At 47.2% G+C, this 15,513-nt stretch overlaps 1 protein-coding gene across 3 annotated transcripts in view; it reads right to left on the reverse strand.

Annotated features, from left to right (window-relative positions):
- Nucleotides 1-15,513, reverse strand: part of Grk3 (G protein-coupled receptor kinase 3) — a 111,866-nt gene that overhangs the window by 73,629 nt on the left and 22,724 nt on the right. For all 3 annotated transcript variants that reach the window (XM_029477562.1, XM_021163545.2, XM_029477561.1), the window contains exon 2: nt 4,537-4,613. In XM_029477562.1, the coding sequence (XP_029333422.1) occupies nt 4,537-4,600 (64 nt within the window). In that variant the 5' untranslated portion in view covers nt 4,601-4,613. The remainder of the gene's footprint in view (nt 1-4,536; nt 4,614-15,513) is intronic.

The following is a 15,513-nucleotide window of genomic DNA, read 5'->3' on the forward strand; positions in this document are numbered from 1 at the left end:
CAGTGTGGAATGAGGATTAGGAAAAGTTGGCAGCACCTAGCACAGGTGTGATTTTTTTCCCAGGCATGTTCCCGGGCTGCAGCTGACTGGGCACTCAGGCATCGAAGCTGCTGTGGTGGTCGGGAACTGTTTGTAAACCCAGGCATGAGGTTGTGAGCTGGGGACATTCCTTGGGTGGCAGGAGAAAGGAAGGGAAGAATTTGGAGGGGGCAGAGGTGAACTGTGAGATGGAAGAGAACAAAATCACAGAGCCTCTTTTGCTGGCCCGAGTCACAGATTGCGGGAGATCTCTGCCAGCTCAGGGTCACAGAAGGAGCCCAATGTGATGTCATTTGTCTTGTCAGTTAGGAAGGGAAGAAAAGAGTAGAACCCCCAGTTAAAGAGGCCCTGAAACATCCTGGAGAGGAATCGTGATGGAGGCTACAGTAGGCATGGAGAAGTATAACCATTGGCAGGGTAGCAATCTGTCAATCACCTGCCAGATTGTTAGGTCCCAAGTGATTGGGGTCAAGTAGAGTCATTGACACCCACAGGAAGCAGAGCAAGGAACCAGAGGTGTGAGTGTATGCGTTCACATGTACCTGTGCGTGTACACTATGCTGAATACACGTGTGTGTGCCATGTGTACAGGTCACCCATGAGTGCTGTGCATAGCCTCCACATGGAGATATGCTGTGTGTGCTTGGCACGTGTGTACACAGTTGCCTATACATGTCTATGCATTACTGATACTGAGTGTATGTTTGCATGCCTTGCATGTTCCTATGGCTCCGTGTGTGTGTTTGGGGGTTCATACAGGGGTTTGTGCATTGAAGGCACACAGTCTACCAAATGAGCCTCAGCCTCAGCCCTCCGGATGTATGGCTGTATGCATTGTTTGCTAGTTTGGCTGTATATGGAGAGAGGAGATGGTGGCTGAGGTTAACTCAGTGGCGGAGGGACAATGTCACATTAAAAAGCACGACTCCCTGGGGAGTAAGCCACAAATGGAGCCAGCAGTGGAGGGGTGAGCATGCCACTGTAGCCTGAGCCTAAACCAAGATGCTCCTAGGAGAGGAAAGTCTGCCAGCCTGTGAGTCATGGGTCAAAGGTCAGGGACAAGGAGGCACAGCGTAGCAGATTCATGACTCTCAGTAAATTGGGCCTTTCCCCAGCCTTCCTCTGGGCAGTGACAATTATGCCCACTTGTAGAATTTGAGTGACAGCTTAACAAGGAGACCATGAGTTTTCGTGTGAGGTGATTACAGCCTTCCATAGACTTGCACCTCGACCGCTGATCAGTCCACAGTTTCCCAGGTGTGCAGAGGCTGTGGGGTGGGGCTCACAAAAGTTTCCTATCTGACCCCAGGTTGACAGAGTGGCTGCCAAGACCACCTTGCCAGCGCCTAACCTATGCCTCTTCTCCCTCTTTCTGTTGCCGCCTGCATGGCTTCTTTATCCAAACTGAAAGCTAAGGCGTCTGTGACTAACCAGTCCAGTGCCCCAGGGCTCACCCCTGCTGCCCTGAAGCCCTTTTCATTGAAAATCCAATTAGCAACGCTTAGCTCAGTGTCCATCCTGACTTCAGGGAAACTCAGAGGGATCATTAACTCTCCCCTCCCGCAGGGGAAGCCAAACAAAGCCAGAGTCCTTGTCCATGAATCAAAGCAGGACCCTAGTCTCTCCTCTCTGGTGGTGGAAGGTGACTCTAGGCTGGAGGACACTGTGCCAATGGCATGGGGAGGGGACCAGCAGAAGAGGGTCAAAACAGGGGGAATGGGAAAGCAGGATGTCACAGATACAGAGCCCACTCTAGGACCACATGCAGAATGCTCAGTTGCCCCCGTCAGAGGCTGCTCAGCTATAAATGCCAACAGACTCTACACATCTATTTTGCTGCAAATAATCGCCGTATGAACTGTGAAACAGCTTGGCAGCTTTGCCCATTGAGATCGACAACAAGGAATCCTAAGCCGGTCTCTTTGTTTGTTTGTAGACAGGATGTTCATGTAGCCCAAGCTAGCCCCAAGCTCACTGTGTAGCCAAGGCTATCCTTCACCTTCTGTTCTGCCACCTCCCCAGAGCTAGGGTTACAATGAGACAACAGGTGTGAGCCACCACGCCCAGTTTGTATAGAGCTGGGGATCAAACTCAGGGCTTCGTACCTTAGAGGCAAGTGTGTTACCCACTGAGCCCCACTGGCAGTCCCTAGAATGTCTTATTTGGTGTTACCTATAGCTTCTAGCATGCCGGCAGTTCTGTGTGGCCATCACACTTACTACAATAAAGCCCAGATGAATCTGTCTCTGCAGGGAGCTCTCAGCAATGCCCTCTTTTTCAAAAGGATGTCTTGAGACTGAGGCCTCTGTTTTGCTCACATGTTCTTTTGTTGTTGTTTTGTCAGGAAACACAGGCAATTGTTCTCTAACCTTGTGGCAAGCCTAATTCTTATGCCAGGACCTCCAAATCTCAAATGCAATCTGTGTATTCTTTATAGATAAACTATTTTAAATCATGCTGCTACAAACAGTTGAGAGAAACATTAAAATTAAGAATTAACATAAAAAATGAAATCAATACAGACAAAAAATTAGATGAAAAACGTAAAACCGATTACTCAGGCAGGATGTAGACTAGCCTAAGGCTTGCACATGTACACACACACTTATAAGCACACACATGCATACCTCGACTGTACCACAGATATGCTATTACACAGATACACACACACACACGAGAAGAATGAACAGCTACATACAGGCACACACTCACAGACATGCATACAGGTGCACACACAGAGATGTACACACACACAGGTGCGCACACACAGGTACACACGGAAACATGTACACAGGTGCACATACAAACCTCACCCACCTGCCCACAGGCATATACACATTCACACACAGAGGAGAGTGAACAGCCAGACACAGGCACACACACATACTCAAGAGCATGCACACAGGTGCATACACACACATACATACCACAACTATGCCACACTAACACACTAACAGACATGAACACAGAGGAGAGCAAATAGCCACACACAGACACAGACACACACATACATACACAAGAGCACATACACAGGTGAACACACACATGCAAACAGATGCATACACACACATAGAGACCACAACTGTGCCACAGACATACCAACACATACACACAGAGGGGAGTGAACAGCCACATATAGGCACACACACAGAGAGAAACATACACACAGGTATACAAACACACATACAGACCACACCCAACCACAAGTATGCACACACACACACACACACACACACACACACTGCCAGAACTAATAACCTAGTGCAGACTCCAGGACACCGTTATTTCCACATCCCAGTCACGAGCAATCAAAAGTGAAACCAAGAAAACAAAGTCCAGCTCCAGACCACAGACAGGGCCTCCTCACTTAGGAATAAACTCACTGAAGACTGGAAAAGGCTGGCAGCCGTGCCTGAGCCCCTGAAGCGGCAGAGGCCGTTCACCAACAGCATCAAACGGTGGCTCCCAGCAGCACAGATGCAAGACTCACTATCACAGAAACTGGAAAGCGACTGCTAAAAGATTAAACCTCACACAGAAATACAAAGGGTCCCGAGCAACTCCAAAGAACCTTAGAGCAAACATACAGAACGTGGTGGGGGCTTTTATTTCTCAGTTCCAAACGTTCCTCTGAAGTCTTTGGCCTAAGCAGACACAGGAGCAGACAGACAACACCAGAGGCCCAACTAAGCCAATTCTACTATCAGTTAACTCTCAGCAAAGATGATCAAAGACAATTCAATGAGGAAAAGACACTGTCATGCATAGAAGAGGGGAAGGGGCAGGTGAGATGGCTCAGCTGGTAAAAGGTGATTTCAGCCAAGCCCAACAGACTGAGTTCAATCCCAGAGCCCACATGGAGGCAAGAGAGAACAGACTCTAGGAAGTTGCTCTTTGACCTCTCACGTGATTCTTGGAATGCATGTGTGCCCCCCCCCAGCACACAAATACATAGATAAATGTAAAATAGTTTATACAAATAAAACAACCCCACTAATTTAGACCTGAATACTATAGATTTAAAAAAAACTCACCTAATATGGCCAGATACTAAATATAAGACAAAAAGCTGAAACTTTTAAAAGAAAATTGTTATGAACTTATTGGGCACAAAATATCTTAAATGTGACCCCAAGCTAGGATTACAGAGAAAAATGTGCTGTACATTTTTCTAGAGTGTATTAGTATTAAAAAGCTCTTGGGTTGAAATGCCACCAATAAAATGGAAAGGAAGGGATTGACTACAGGAGAACATTCTCAAACATGGAGGATGCGAAATATACGTTTCTCCAACCACCATCTAGAAATGGTTAATTACGCAAACACCCTCAATATCATTAACTGTGAGGAAAAGAGAAATAAAATCCACAATGAGAAGCCACCTCAAACTCATGGGATGGCTGCAGACAGACAGACAGACAGACAGCAGCCAGGGGCAGGTGCTGCCACGACAGTTCCAGATGAAGAAGGAGGAGGAGGAGGAGGAGGAGGACTCACCGATTTTCTGATTGAAAATCTTGTCAAAGGTTATTTCGTTTCTCTCTGCCAGATACCTCTGCATCACACTCCGGATACTGTAAGATAAAAAGTAGCTGTCAGGGCTCAGGTGCACACAGCCCTCCACGTGCTCCAGAGTTTACTGTGCCCCAGCTTGAGTCCCTGATTGGGGAAGCCGGGGAAACGTCCTGGACATGGGACCTAGCTGGAGGAAGTGGGTGGCTGGGAGCCTCACTTGCTGAGCAAGCATCCTCAAGCGCTGGCAGCCACACCCACAAACCTCTCTCTGCCACCATGCCTTCCTGGCCACGACACACTTTAACCCTGGCCAGAGTTACTATTGCCACAATAAACAGCATGGCCAAAAACAAGTTGAGGAGGGTTGGCTTGGTTCACACTTCCATATCATAGTTGTGGTGGTTTGAATAAGAATAACACCCCCCCTCCCGTAGTCTCATATTTGAATGCTTAGGGAGTGGCACTATTAGGAGGTGTGGCCTTGTTGGATGAAGTGTGTCACTGGAAGTGGGCTTTGAGGTTTCAGAAGCTCAAGCCAGGCTCAGTGTCTCTCTCTCTTCCTGCTGCCTGCTGAGCCAGACGTAGAACTCTCAGATCCTTCTCCAGCACCATGTCTGCCTGCACCCTGCCCTGCTTCCCGCCATGACGATAATGGACTGAACATCTGAACCTATAAGCCAGTCCCAATTAAATGCTCTCCTTATTAAGAGTAGCCTGGGTCCTGAGGTGTCTCTTCACAGCTATAGAAAGCTTAACTAATCACTGAAGGAAGTCAGGACAGGAACACACACAGAGCAGGAACCAGGAGGCAGGAGCTAATGGAGAGGCCATGGAGGGATGTTGTTTACTGGCTTGTGCCTCATGGCTTGCTCAGCCTGCTTTCTTATAGAACCCAGGACCACCAGCCCAGGGATGGCTCCACCCACAATGGGCTGGGCCCTCCCCCATCAATCACTAATTAATGAAATGTCTGGAGGCATCTTCTCAGTGAATTTCTGGAGGCATCTTCTCAGTGAATTTCCTGTCTAGCTTGTATCTAGTTGACTTAGAACTAGCCAGCACAACCTTCAAGCTATACACAGAACCATGCATGCACATACAACACAAAGCCTCCCCCTCTCTTGCTATGCACCTAGTCACACAGACCCAAAGGAGCAAGTGAAGCAGAGGACTGCTTCTGGAACAGGGGAATGGCTGTGACTCCCTGGACATGCCCCTCATAGGCTGATGACGCAGGTTGCAGAGAAATTTGGAGGAGCTGGGACCTAGAGGCCAGGGAGACCCACCAATGCTTCCTGATCCATCCAGATGTGAGCAAGTGGCTTCGTGTTCCTGCAAACACACCCAGAAGCCTCCCGAGACCACGTAGTCCCCACCATGCTGGACAACACCCTCAAACTGTGAGCTGAACCCTTTCCTGCTTCATCTGGTTCTCTCCAGCATTCCATTACAGCAGCAGGGAGATCAGTCAATACGGTGGCAGGTTCTAAAGACTGCGGCAAAGGTGCAATGTGAGTGACCTTGATCTACAGAGGGAGGAAGAGGTGGCCACCGCCATTCAAGGACATCAGCTGATGGAGAGAGTCCTCCCAGTGCTACCCAGAACTGCAGGAGCTGTCCAAGAACTGATAGGGGCCAAGGCAGACTCGCCAGACCCACCCACCCTCTTTCAAGACCTAGGACCAACTCTAAATGTGGCAAATCCAGTTCAGAGTATCACATGAAGATGCCAAAGCTTACCCTCAGTATCACCTCTCTCTAAAGTACGCATGTGAACACACACATGCATACTGCATACACAGACCCATGTATGCACACACACACACACACATACCACATGCACACATCACACACATACCACAGACAGTCCATTCACACACACACCATACACAGCACACACCATACACACACACCACACAATCCCATGCATACACGCACATACCATACACACATCATACACACCACACATATACTGCACACAGTCCCATGCACACCAAAAACACACACCATACACATCACACATACCAGAGTCCCATGCAGACACACGCACACACAACACATACCACACACATACCCCACACAGTCCCATACATACACACACACACACACACGGACACACACGGACACACACCACAGGCCTATGCATACGTACCCCACACTATTAAATACATGTACACACCCCACACCAATACCCAACATATGACCCCATGCATGGACACATATCCTGCACATAGCCCCAGATATGCACATAGCCGCATATATACTGCCTGCACAGCCCGGTGCATGTACACGTATACCGTATGCATACCCTCACACATTTGCAGAGAATCCTCCTATCAGTCTCTTCCTAAAACAAAAAGGGAAAGCCCACCCCCACCCCCACCCCCACCCCCATCCCCACCCCCACCCCCACCCCAGGTACACGATTGGTGTTTTGAAATCACTTCAATGCACCACCAATTCAAAAACGTGATTAAAAGAGGAGAGCCTACTTACACTAAAATAAAAAACCTGAAACGCCTCGAAATTAAAACCTTCCAAAATCATGCAGGAGACATTTACGGGGAGAATTATAAATCACAGAGAGGGAGAGACTAAAGAGTGGAGAAACGGTTATGAACAGAGATATTGAGCCTTTGGAGCATTCAAAGACCTGCCAAATTTCATTACAAAGTCGGCCTGAGCCCATCAGGACCCTGAGGGAACGATCACAGGATGCAGGAACAAGAAGCAATTTATATGAAACAACACGGAATCAGGGGCACCCAGTGTGCTTCTGAAGGAAGAGAAGTAAGATTCAGGGGCTAAGTATGAAAGGACTGCCAATGCACAACCAAGTGCCAGATGCAGGAGCAGTGAGCTCAGAAAACAGCATTGGACACACTGAGCCATGAGGTGTGATACTAACAGAGGCAGAGACGGGAAACAGAAGGGTGGGCTTTTCAAGTGAGTATCGACTCACCTGGAGTGAAAGGCAAGTGTGCGAGCCACCAATGGTGAGCGTACAAGCTACTCCCACACTTGACACCCAATAGCCAGGCAAACAATGTGTCGGTTCCCCGCAGTGCAAGTGTGAATGGCAGAGGACAATGTGTGGGGATCAATCCTCCTCTGCCTTGTGGGTTTGGGGTTGTAATTCCCATTGTCAGCAAGGTTTGTCAGTGGGTGCCTTTACCCACTGAGAATTACTTTTTAAAAAAGCCTTTCAAAGGGCTAGAGAGATGGCTCAGTGGCTAAGAACACTGACTGCTCTTCCAAAGGTCCTGAGTTCTATTCCCAGCAACCACATGGTGGCTGCTCTTCCAGAGGTCCTGGGTTCAATTCCCAGCAACCACATGGTGGCTGCTCTTCCAGAGGTCCTGGGTTCAATTCCCAGCAACCACATGGTGGCTCACAACCATCTGTAATGGGATCCGATGCCCTCTTCTGGTGTGTCTGAAGACAGCTACAGTGCACTCATATACATAAGGTAAATATTTTTGATATATAAGTCATAATTAAATGCATATCTTGGTAGCACTGTTGAGTGAGACTTGCATGTGTACACACACCCTCTAACTCTTTGTCCTAACAATAGACATCAAAGTTTTCCATCAGCCCCAGATTCAGAAGTCCAGGTAGCCAGGGACCTTCCATACAGGTCACACGCTGCAGCTCAAGACTGTGGCCTGCATCGCCTACATGCTGGCTGTCTCGTGTGCTTGCTTTTCTCTTTAGCCCAGGGGCTACACCCTTAGCCTTCCACCAGCCAAGCTTCTGTTGCTGAAGGAATAATAGCCCGGGGCTTGCTAATCCCTCCACTTTTGTGGACGCCGTGTTGCCACCAGTTTGTGATTGTTATGAATGATAGTGTCTTAAGTATCCATGTCCCTAGCATTTTAAGAACACGTGTTGTCATCTCTCATGGGGGAAATACTGAGGGGTGAGTGAGCTGGTCACATGGTAAATCATACCATCTGTGGAGGAAAACTATGAACCCTGCAGTCCCATATGCTCCCACGGCCTCATATCCCCACTGACCATCCGCCATGTTTCAAGCTGCCCCTCTACCCTGGCAACACTTGGCTCATCCTCTTTAACCCTTAGACACCTTGCAGTGTGTGGACAATCGTGTTTCAGTTTGTATTTTAACTTTCACTTCCCTCATGAGCAGCGAGGTTGAGCGTGTCTTATGTGCTGACAGGGATCAATACGTCTGCCTTTGAGAGGAGCCTAATCATATAACCTGCCTTCTCACTGGGCTGTTTGCCTGGCTATTGGGTGTAAGACTTCTTCCTGTAGCCTGGAAGAAAGTGCTATCGAGATGGCTAAATAACTCTATGGTTTCCCCTGAAGTGGAAACTTCTAGTTCTTTGGAAAGTCAGTTATGTCAAGTGATGGTTTGCTGGGGCACACAGGTGAAAGGATGTCTTGCTAAAGCAGACACGTGAAAAAATGGTTTCCTAAAGAAGACATGGGTGAAAAAATGTTTGGGTATAGCAAACACGTGAAAGGAGTATAACCCATGATGAAGGAGTACAAATATGACCCTTTAAGAGAGAAGAGAAGAGCACTGAGCATTGGTTTGGTTTGCTCTGCCTTGCTTTTCTTCAATAAAGACATGCATGTACTGGTTCACCTTACATAGTGTTGTTGAACTCAACTTACTATAATACTGCCTTTGAGAGAAACTCACCCAAGAACTAACTATTCTCGAGGTTCCTGTGGCAGCTTGTTGCTCCAGCGGCCTCGTCCCAGGCCAGTTAGTGAGCCTGGTGGTTTCTTTAGGACTGAACTACAGCTGCCTGAGGTCTGCCTGCTGAAAGCACTGGACTGTAGCTGCCGGTTTGTGCCTGGTGTCTGCCTGCCTAGAGGACTGGCCTGCAGCTGCTGAGTTGTGTTTGGTGTTTGCTACGGGACTGAACTGCTGACAAAGAAGATCAAGCTCACCCACAAAGAACTGCTGCTGAACAGGGCCACTTCCCCCATATCCTAATAACGTTTCTCTTCCACTACCTCTGCTGGGTGGTGGGCTAGAGGAGAGGTTGAGCCCTTATTAAAGTAGGTTGCAAAAAGTTTATGCTACAGCTCCCCCAATTGGCCCTAAAGTCTTCTCTGATGCCTTCCAATTTATCGATCATTCCTTTGATGGGCAATCCATGTTTTGCCGTCTTCAAACCCTCCAAGGCCGTGTGTACTTCCCTTTAGAAGTTTCAGAGCTTTGGGAGCTGGAGAAATAACTCAGTGGTTAAGAGCACTGGCTGCTCTTGCAGATGACCAGGGCTCTGCAAGTGATGCCAGGCCCCCATATCAGTGCCTCTCACAAATGCCTGTGCTCCAGTTCCAGGGTATCCAAGGTCCTCTTTTAGACCCATGCACAGATGCATACATTTAAAATGACAAAATAACTCTTTCAAAAAGGAGAAGTTTCCAAGCTGTAGCTCTCCTGTCTGGAACAGTGTTCACCTCAGACTGATGCATGGGTAAAAGGCGAAGCTCCCGTACCATCCCTAACAGTTCACTGTCGTGTGATGAGGCCATCATCAGTTCCCCCACTGAGTCATTAGAGCCTCTGCAGAGCCAACAGCACAGATCTGTGTTTGCTGCACCCAGCCCCTCGAGGAAGCACCATGTGGTCTGGTTTCATTGCTCCTTTTCTGGCATAAAGAGTTACCCAGACGGAACGACCTTAATTCCTTCTAAGGTAGCTTGTCAGTTACTGAGTTCCCTGTGGATGTTGACGTAACTGTATCCCACGGCTCTTAACACACCTGCCTTAATTTTTCTCCCCACTCACGTAGCTTTTTAATTTCCCTTGATACTTGCTCCCCGTGCTGCAATTTATGTACACACACGTTGCTTGTTTCTGAGTTCCTGGAGACATCAGTTATTGATTCTGGCTTAATTCCATGGTGGCTAGAAAGCACACACGGAAGATCTTTGCTTGACTACCGGCATGTGATCTATTTGTGAGTTTTCTGTGTGCGTGTGAGCAGAATGCACATGTGTTGATACCGGAAGAACAAACTGGTAAATGCTCACTGGGTCAGGATGAGTAGCAGAGCCACTTAGATTTTCCAGACTCAGGATTGCGGAGTTCCTGTCTTATTTTTCTGTAGGTTGCTGTGGTAGGAAATGCAGAACTCTCAAATTTTATCCTGACTCTGTCTGTGTCTGCTTTCGATACCACCTGCATTGTCTGTCTTGTAGCTCAATTAGACACATGAGCAGGGGGTACTATGCCTCAGTGACAAGGGACCCATCATGGTAAAGCTTTTTCTCCTGATGTCTGTTACACACGCTTGTTTCTTCTTCTGTCCTTTTCATCAAACCCAGACCTGGTTGTTGCAAGTTTCTCTTGGCTGCTGTCTGGGTGGGGTCTGCTAAGTAGATACTGTGTTCCCTACCTGGCTGAATTGAGTTTCTGGCTTACAGCACACAGTTGGACCTTGCTTCCCTGTTCTCTTTGACAATCTTTGCCTTTTAATTGAAGTATGTGGACAACTTGCACTGACTGTAACTACGTATGTGGGTCCATTTAAGTAGATTACCCTGATATTGTTTGTGTTTCAGAGGACAAGCACAGGGAGTCAGTTTTTTCTTTCTAAAGTGTGGGATCTAAGGCTCAATCTCGGGTCACCAGGCTTGGCAAGAAACACCTTTCCCTGTTGAGCAGACCTAAACATGGTAAATAGTTTATCTGTTGCTGGTGTGTCTTCTGGGCTGGAATACCTCCAGATATTTTACCCTTTGAGGAGGTATTTTATTATTTAGTTCTTTATATACTCAGGACTTGAGTTATCATATATTATTACTGTAATGCTGTATCAATAATCACCTGGGGTAGACTCTCACTGAGGGGTTGTCTGAATTAGGATAGTCTCTGGAAAAGGGGGATCGACTTGATCGTGTGAACTGATTCAGGAAGACCCAGCCTAAGAGTAGGCAGTACCATCCCCTGGGCTTGAGACTTAAATACTAATAAAAGAGGAGAAAATGACCCAGCATGAAAGCATCCAGGATTTGTCCTTCTGTTCTTGTCTGTGGAGCCATAGCTGCTCCAACTTCTTGCTGCCTTGACCATTCTGCACGAAGGCGCTAACCGAGACCTATCTCCCCAGAGTTGCTTTTAGTGGAGTATTCCCTCACAAAAACTAGAAAGGAAACCATGACCGCTATTTAAATAGTTTCTTGGAGTACAGAGTTTGTCTTGAAATGGCCTGATGTCTTTGAAGGGCGTTAATCTTTGAAACTTGATTAAACTCAACTTGTGGATACTTTTCTGCATTGTATCAAGCTTCTGAGGAGGAAAAGAAAACTTGCCTAATCTGAGGTCCCAACCTGCCCCACCAGGGTTTTCTCCTAAATGCAAGCTTAAGACACTTGGGTCCCTCTGGGGTCTAGCCAGATGGGGTTTTCTTGACTTCTCTGCCTGCCTCTTAATCACCACTATTAGTGTGAATACTTGTGCTCTCTCCCCTGACTCACCATGGCCTTCAACCATCAACCATTGGGATGTGAGAACTGTACCTGGCTGTGCATTCCTCCTTCATCTCTATGTCTGTCCCTCAATCAGGTCCTTACTGGATCTCACTCAGCCATAGCCTTTGAAATCTGATGGAGGGAAAGAGGAAGACACCCCCCCCACACACACACACACCAGCTAACTAGTGATGGACTTTTCAAATGGGACAGATTTACAAGTGGAGCTGGGCAAACTGAATGTTCTTCAGTTCTCAGTTTGTCAGACACTGCCTCAAGGAAGGGGCGGAGCTCAATGAGGCATGGACTGTGTTGATTTGCTGCCTATGGAAGATGGAATCTTTTCTTCTTTGGGGAACTAAAGAGTCTGTTTGATTCAGTATCTCATGTGTTATGATTGACTCCCGGACTATCCTGACACCTCCAGAGACTGTTCCAGGAACATTCTCGACGCCGACAGTAAGCACCAGCCTAGCACTGATTCCGTTCTAACTTTCAATTCTTGCCTTATTTGCCGTGCTGAGACTTTGGGATCTGCCTTCCTATAAAGGTTGGTGAGAGTCTAGGAGTCTGATTCCCTTAAACATAGGAGTTTTCAATGTGATTCAATTATCTTTTATTTAAAGCTCCCATTTCCTTTCTAGCCACTAGAAACCCATTCTACACTTATGTCCTCATTTCCTGCTCATATCTTCAATATTTCTCATGTTTAATTGCTGGTTTGGAGAAAGCGGCAGCTTGTCTTCCTCCAACACTATTCACAGAAAATATTTTGAGATGCACCATAGACTTGAGTGAGGTGCATCTCAGACTTAACATACAGAACCACAGAACTTCTCAAACTAAACTACTAAAAGCCTCTCCCCCCTCCCCAAGGGATTAAACAAAGACATCCATCCTCGTGGGCTACAGGCCTGGTGGAATAGCTCAGTTGCTAAAATATGTGAGGACCCGAGCTCAGATTTCCAGAACCCTTGTAACATCCAGGCCAGCAACACACAACCATAACCCTATCCCCGAGGGCAGCAGAGACAGACAGACAGCTAGGACCTGCCAGTGAGACCCAGTACTGAAACACAAAGTAGAAACTGGTCCAGGCAGGCAGTCAGCATTGACTCTGACCTCCATACAGCACATGAGAGTACAAACAAGGAACCTTATGGGGAAAACAGAACCCATGGACATTAAAACTTCCCTTTCGCCATTAGACCTTAAGAGGGAGAAGGATATGCCCCAGCCTGAGACAACAGACTGCAAACCGCCACCGGCTGAAGCCTGAAATCCTACACCCACAAAGCTGGCTCCTTACAACTGGAGAACGAGAGATCACCAAGCAAGAGCTGAAGATGCTAGCATGAAGAACACCTGCTGCTCTTGGTGAGGGCCCAAGTTCCCATAGGTGACTCACCACTGTGTGTAACTTCAGTCTCAGGGGACCCACCAGCTTCTTCTGACCTCAGAGGGCACCAGGCACACACCATGCTGCACATACACACACAGACAACTACTTACACACACACTATAAACAAAAGTCTAAAAAAGAAGCCAGGCAGTGGTGGCGCACACCTTTAATCCCAGCACTAAGGGAGGCAGAGGCATGTGGATTTCGGAGTTCGAGGCCAGCCTGGTCTACAAAGTGAGTTCCAGGACAGCCAGGGCTACATAGGCTAAACCCTGTCTGGAAAAAAACAACAACAAAAGTCTAAAATAGAAACTTAAAGAGAACAACTATCTAAAAACTTGTATGAGGCGGAGGCAGGAGAATCAGAAGTTTAAGGACAAAGGACATCCTCAGCTATGTAGAAAGCTGAGGACTAGCCTGGGCTACATGAGACCCTGACTAAAAAACAAACAAACCAAAAAAAAGAGAAATCAATGAGCAAACATACAAATGAGTGGACTTATACAAGATGAAAAGGGATTAAAATCACAGTGTGACTCTACCACACCCTGTCAGAGTAGCTTCTCTGAGGAAAGACCAAATCCTGTGTCAGTGAAGATGCAGAATGTTTCACTGGGAATGAACCAGGCACAGCAAAGAGCCTGGCAGCACCTTGAAGTTCAACAACTTCAAGTCTCAACTTTCCTGAGACCCACATTCAGTTCCCGGGCACTTATCCCGGAAATGTTCATGCATATAACCAAATAAAAGTTGACATGTGACTGACTGGTGATTCCAGCCTTCTCCACAATGGCTAAAGCCTAGAAATAATACACATTTCCACAACTGCTGCTAAGACACGCAGCTAATGGAATATTACTTGGCAATAAAAAAGCTGAACGAGGCAGAGGCAGGTGCATCTCTGTGAGCTCAAGGACAGCCTGCTCTACATAGTGAATCTGAGACTATTCAGAGTCAGTGTCTCAATACAGGGGTCAGAGGGAAATAAACTATTGGTTTATGCACTACACAGCAGATTTAGGTCCTAAAATAATTGTGTTGAATTACAGAAGTGAAATTCTCAATCTCCCACAAAACAGTGCATCCTCCTTGATCACAGAGAGCAGAACCAGGCTCTGAGGAGGAGCATGTGTGCACACATGTGTAGCATTACCTAATACACATCATTAGACATGTATTTGTATGTTTAACTTGCCAGGATCAAACTTATCAGGTTTTCCTCTAGTTCACTGGGTGTCTGTCTCTGTCTGCCTTACTCCTTCACTTTTTAACTTTAAAAAATTTCACATGTATGGGTGTTTTGCCTACATGTGCCTCTGTGCAACATGTGTGTGTGTGTGTGTACATAAGTGTATGTATAATATGTATATGCATGTGTGTGAATGTATATGTATGTGCATGTACATGTGTGTGCATAAATGCATGTGTGTATGTTGCACATGTGTGTGTATGTGAGTGAATGCATGCATGTGCTTGTGTGTGTGTGTGTGTGTGTGTGTGTGTGTATAAATGTGTGTGCCTGGTGCCAGAAGAGGCCAGAAAAGAACATCAGATGCCCTGGGACTGGAGTTACAGGCAGCTGTGATCAGCCATGTGGGTGCTGGGAATTGAACACCATATGTATGAATACTAGATCTCCAGTGGTGGAACTGTTTGGGAAGGAGTAGGAGGTGTGGCCTTGTTGCAGGAGGTGTGTCACTGGGGACTGGCAGGCCATTCCCAATGTGCTCTACCTCCTGTTTGTGAAGCAGATGTGAGCTCTCAGCTACTGCTCCAGTACCATGCCTGCCTGCCCGCTGCCATGCTCCCTCCATGATGGCCATGGACATTGTGGAATCACCTCAGCACACACAAATCCTTCCTTCTTCAAGTTGCCCCTATCATGTTGTTTTACTTCAGCAGCAGCTAAGATACCAGTATGCCCTGGGGCCAGAAAATGATACAACAGTGAGGGACCTGATTTCTGGAATAAAATAATTCAAAATATAGCTAGAGAAAGTACCCAAGGAGTTAAAGGGATCTGCAACCCTATAGGGGGAACAACATGATGAGCTAACCAGTACCCCGGAGCTCTTGCCTCTAGCTGCATATGTATC

The sequence above is a fragment of the Mus caroli genome, chromosome 5, assembly GCF_900094665.2.
Source record: "Mus caroli chromosome 5, CAROLI_EIJ_v1.1, whole genome shotgun sequence".
NCBI lineage: Eukaryota > Metazoa > Chordata > Mammalia > Rodentia > Muridae > Mus > Mus caroli.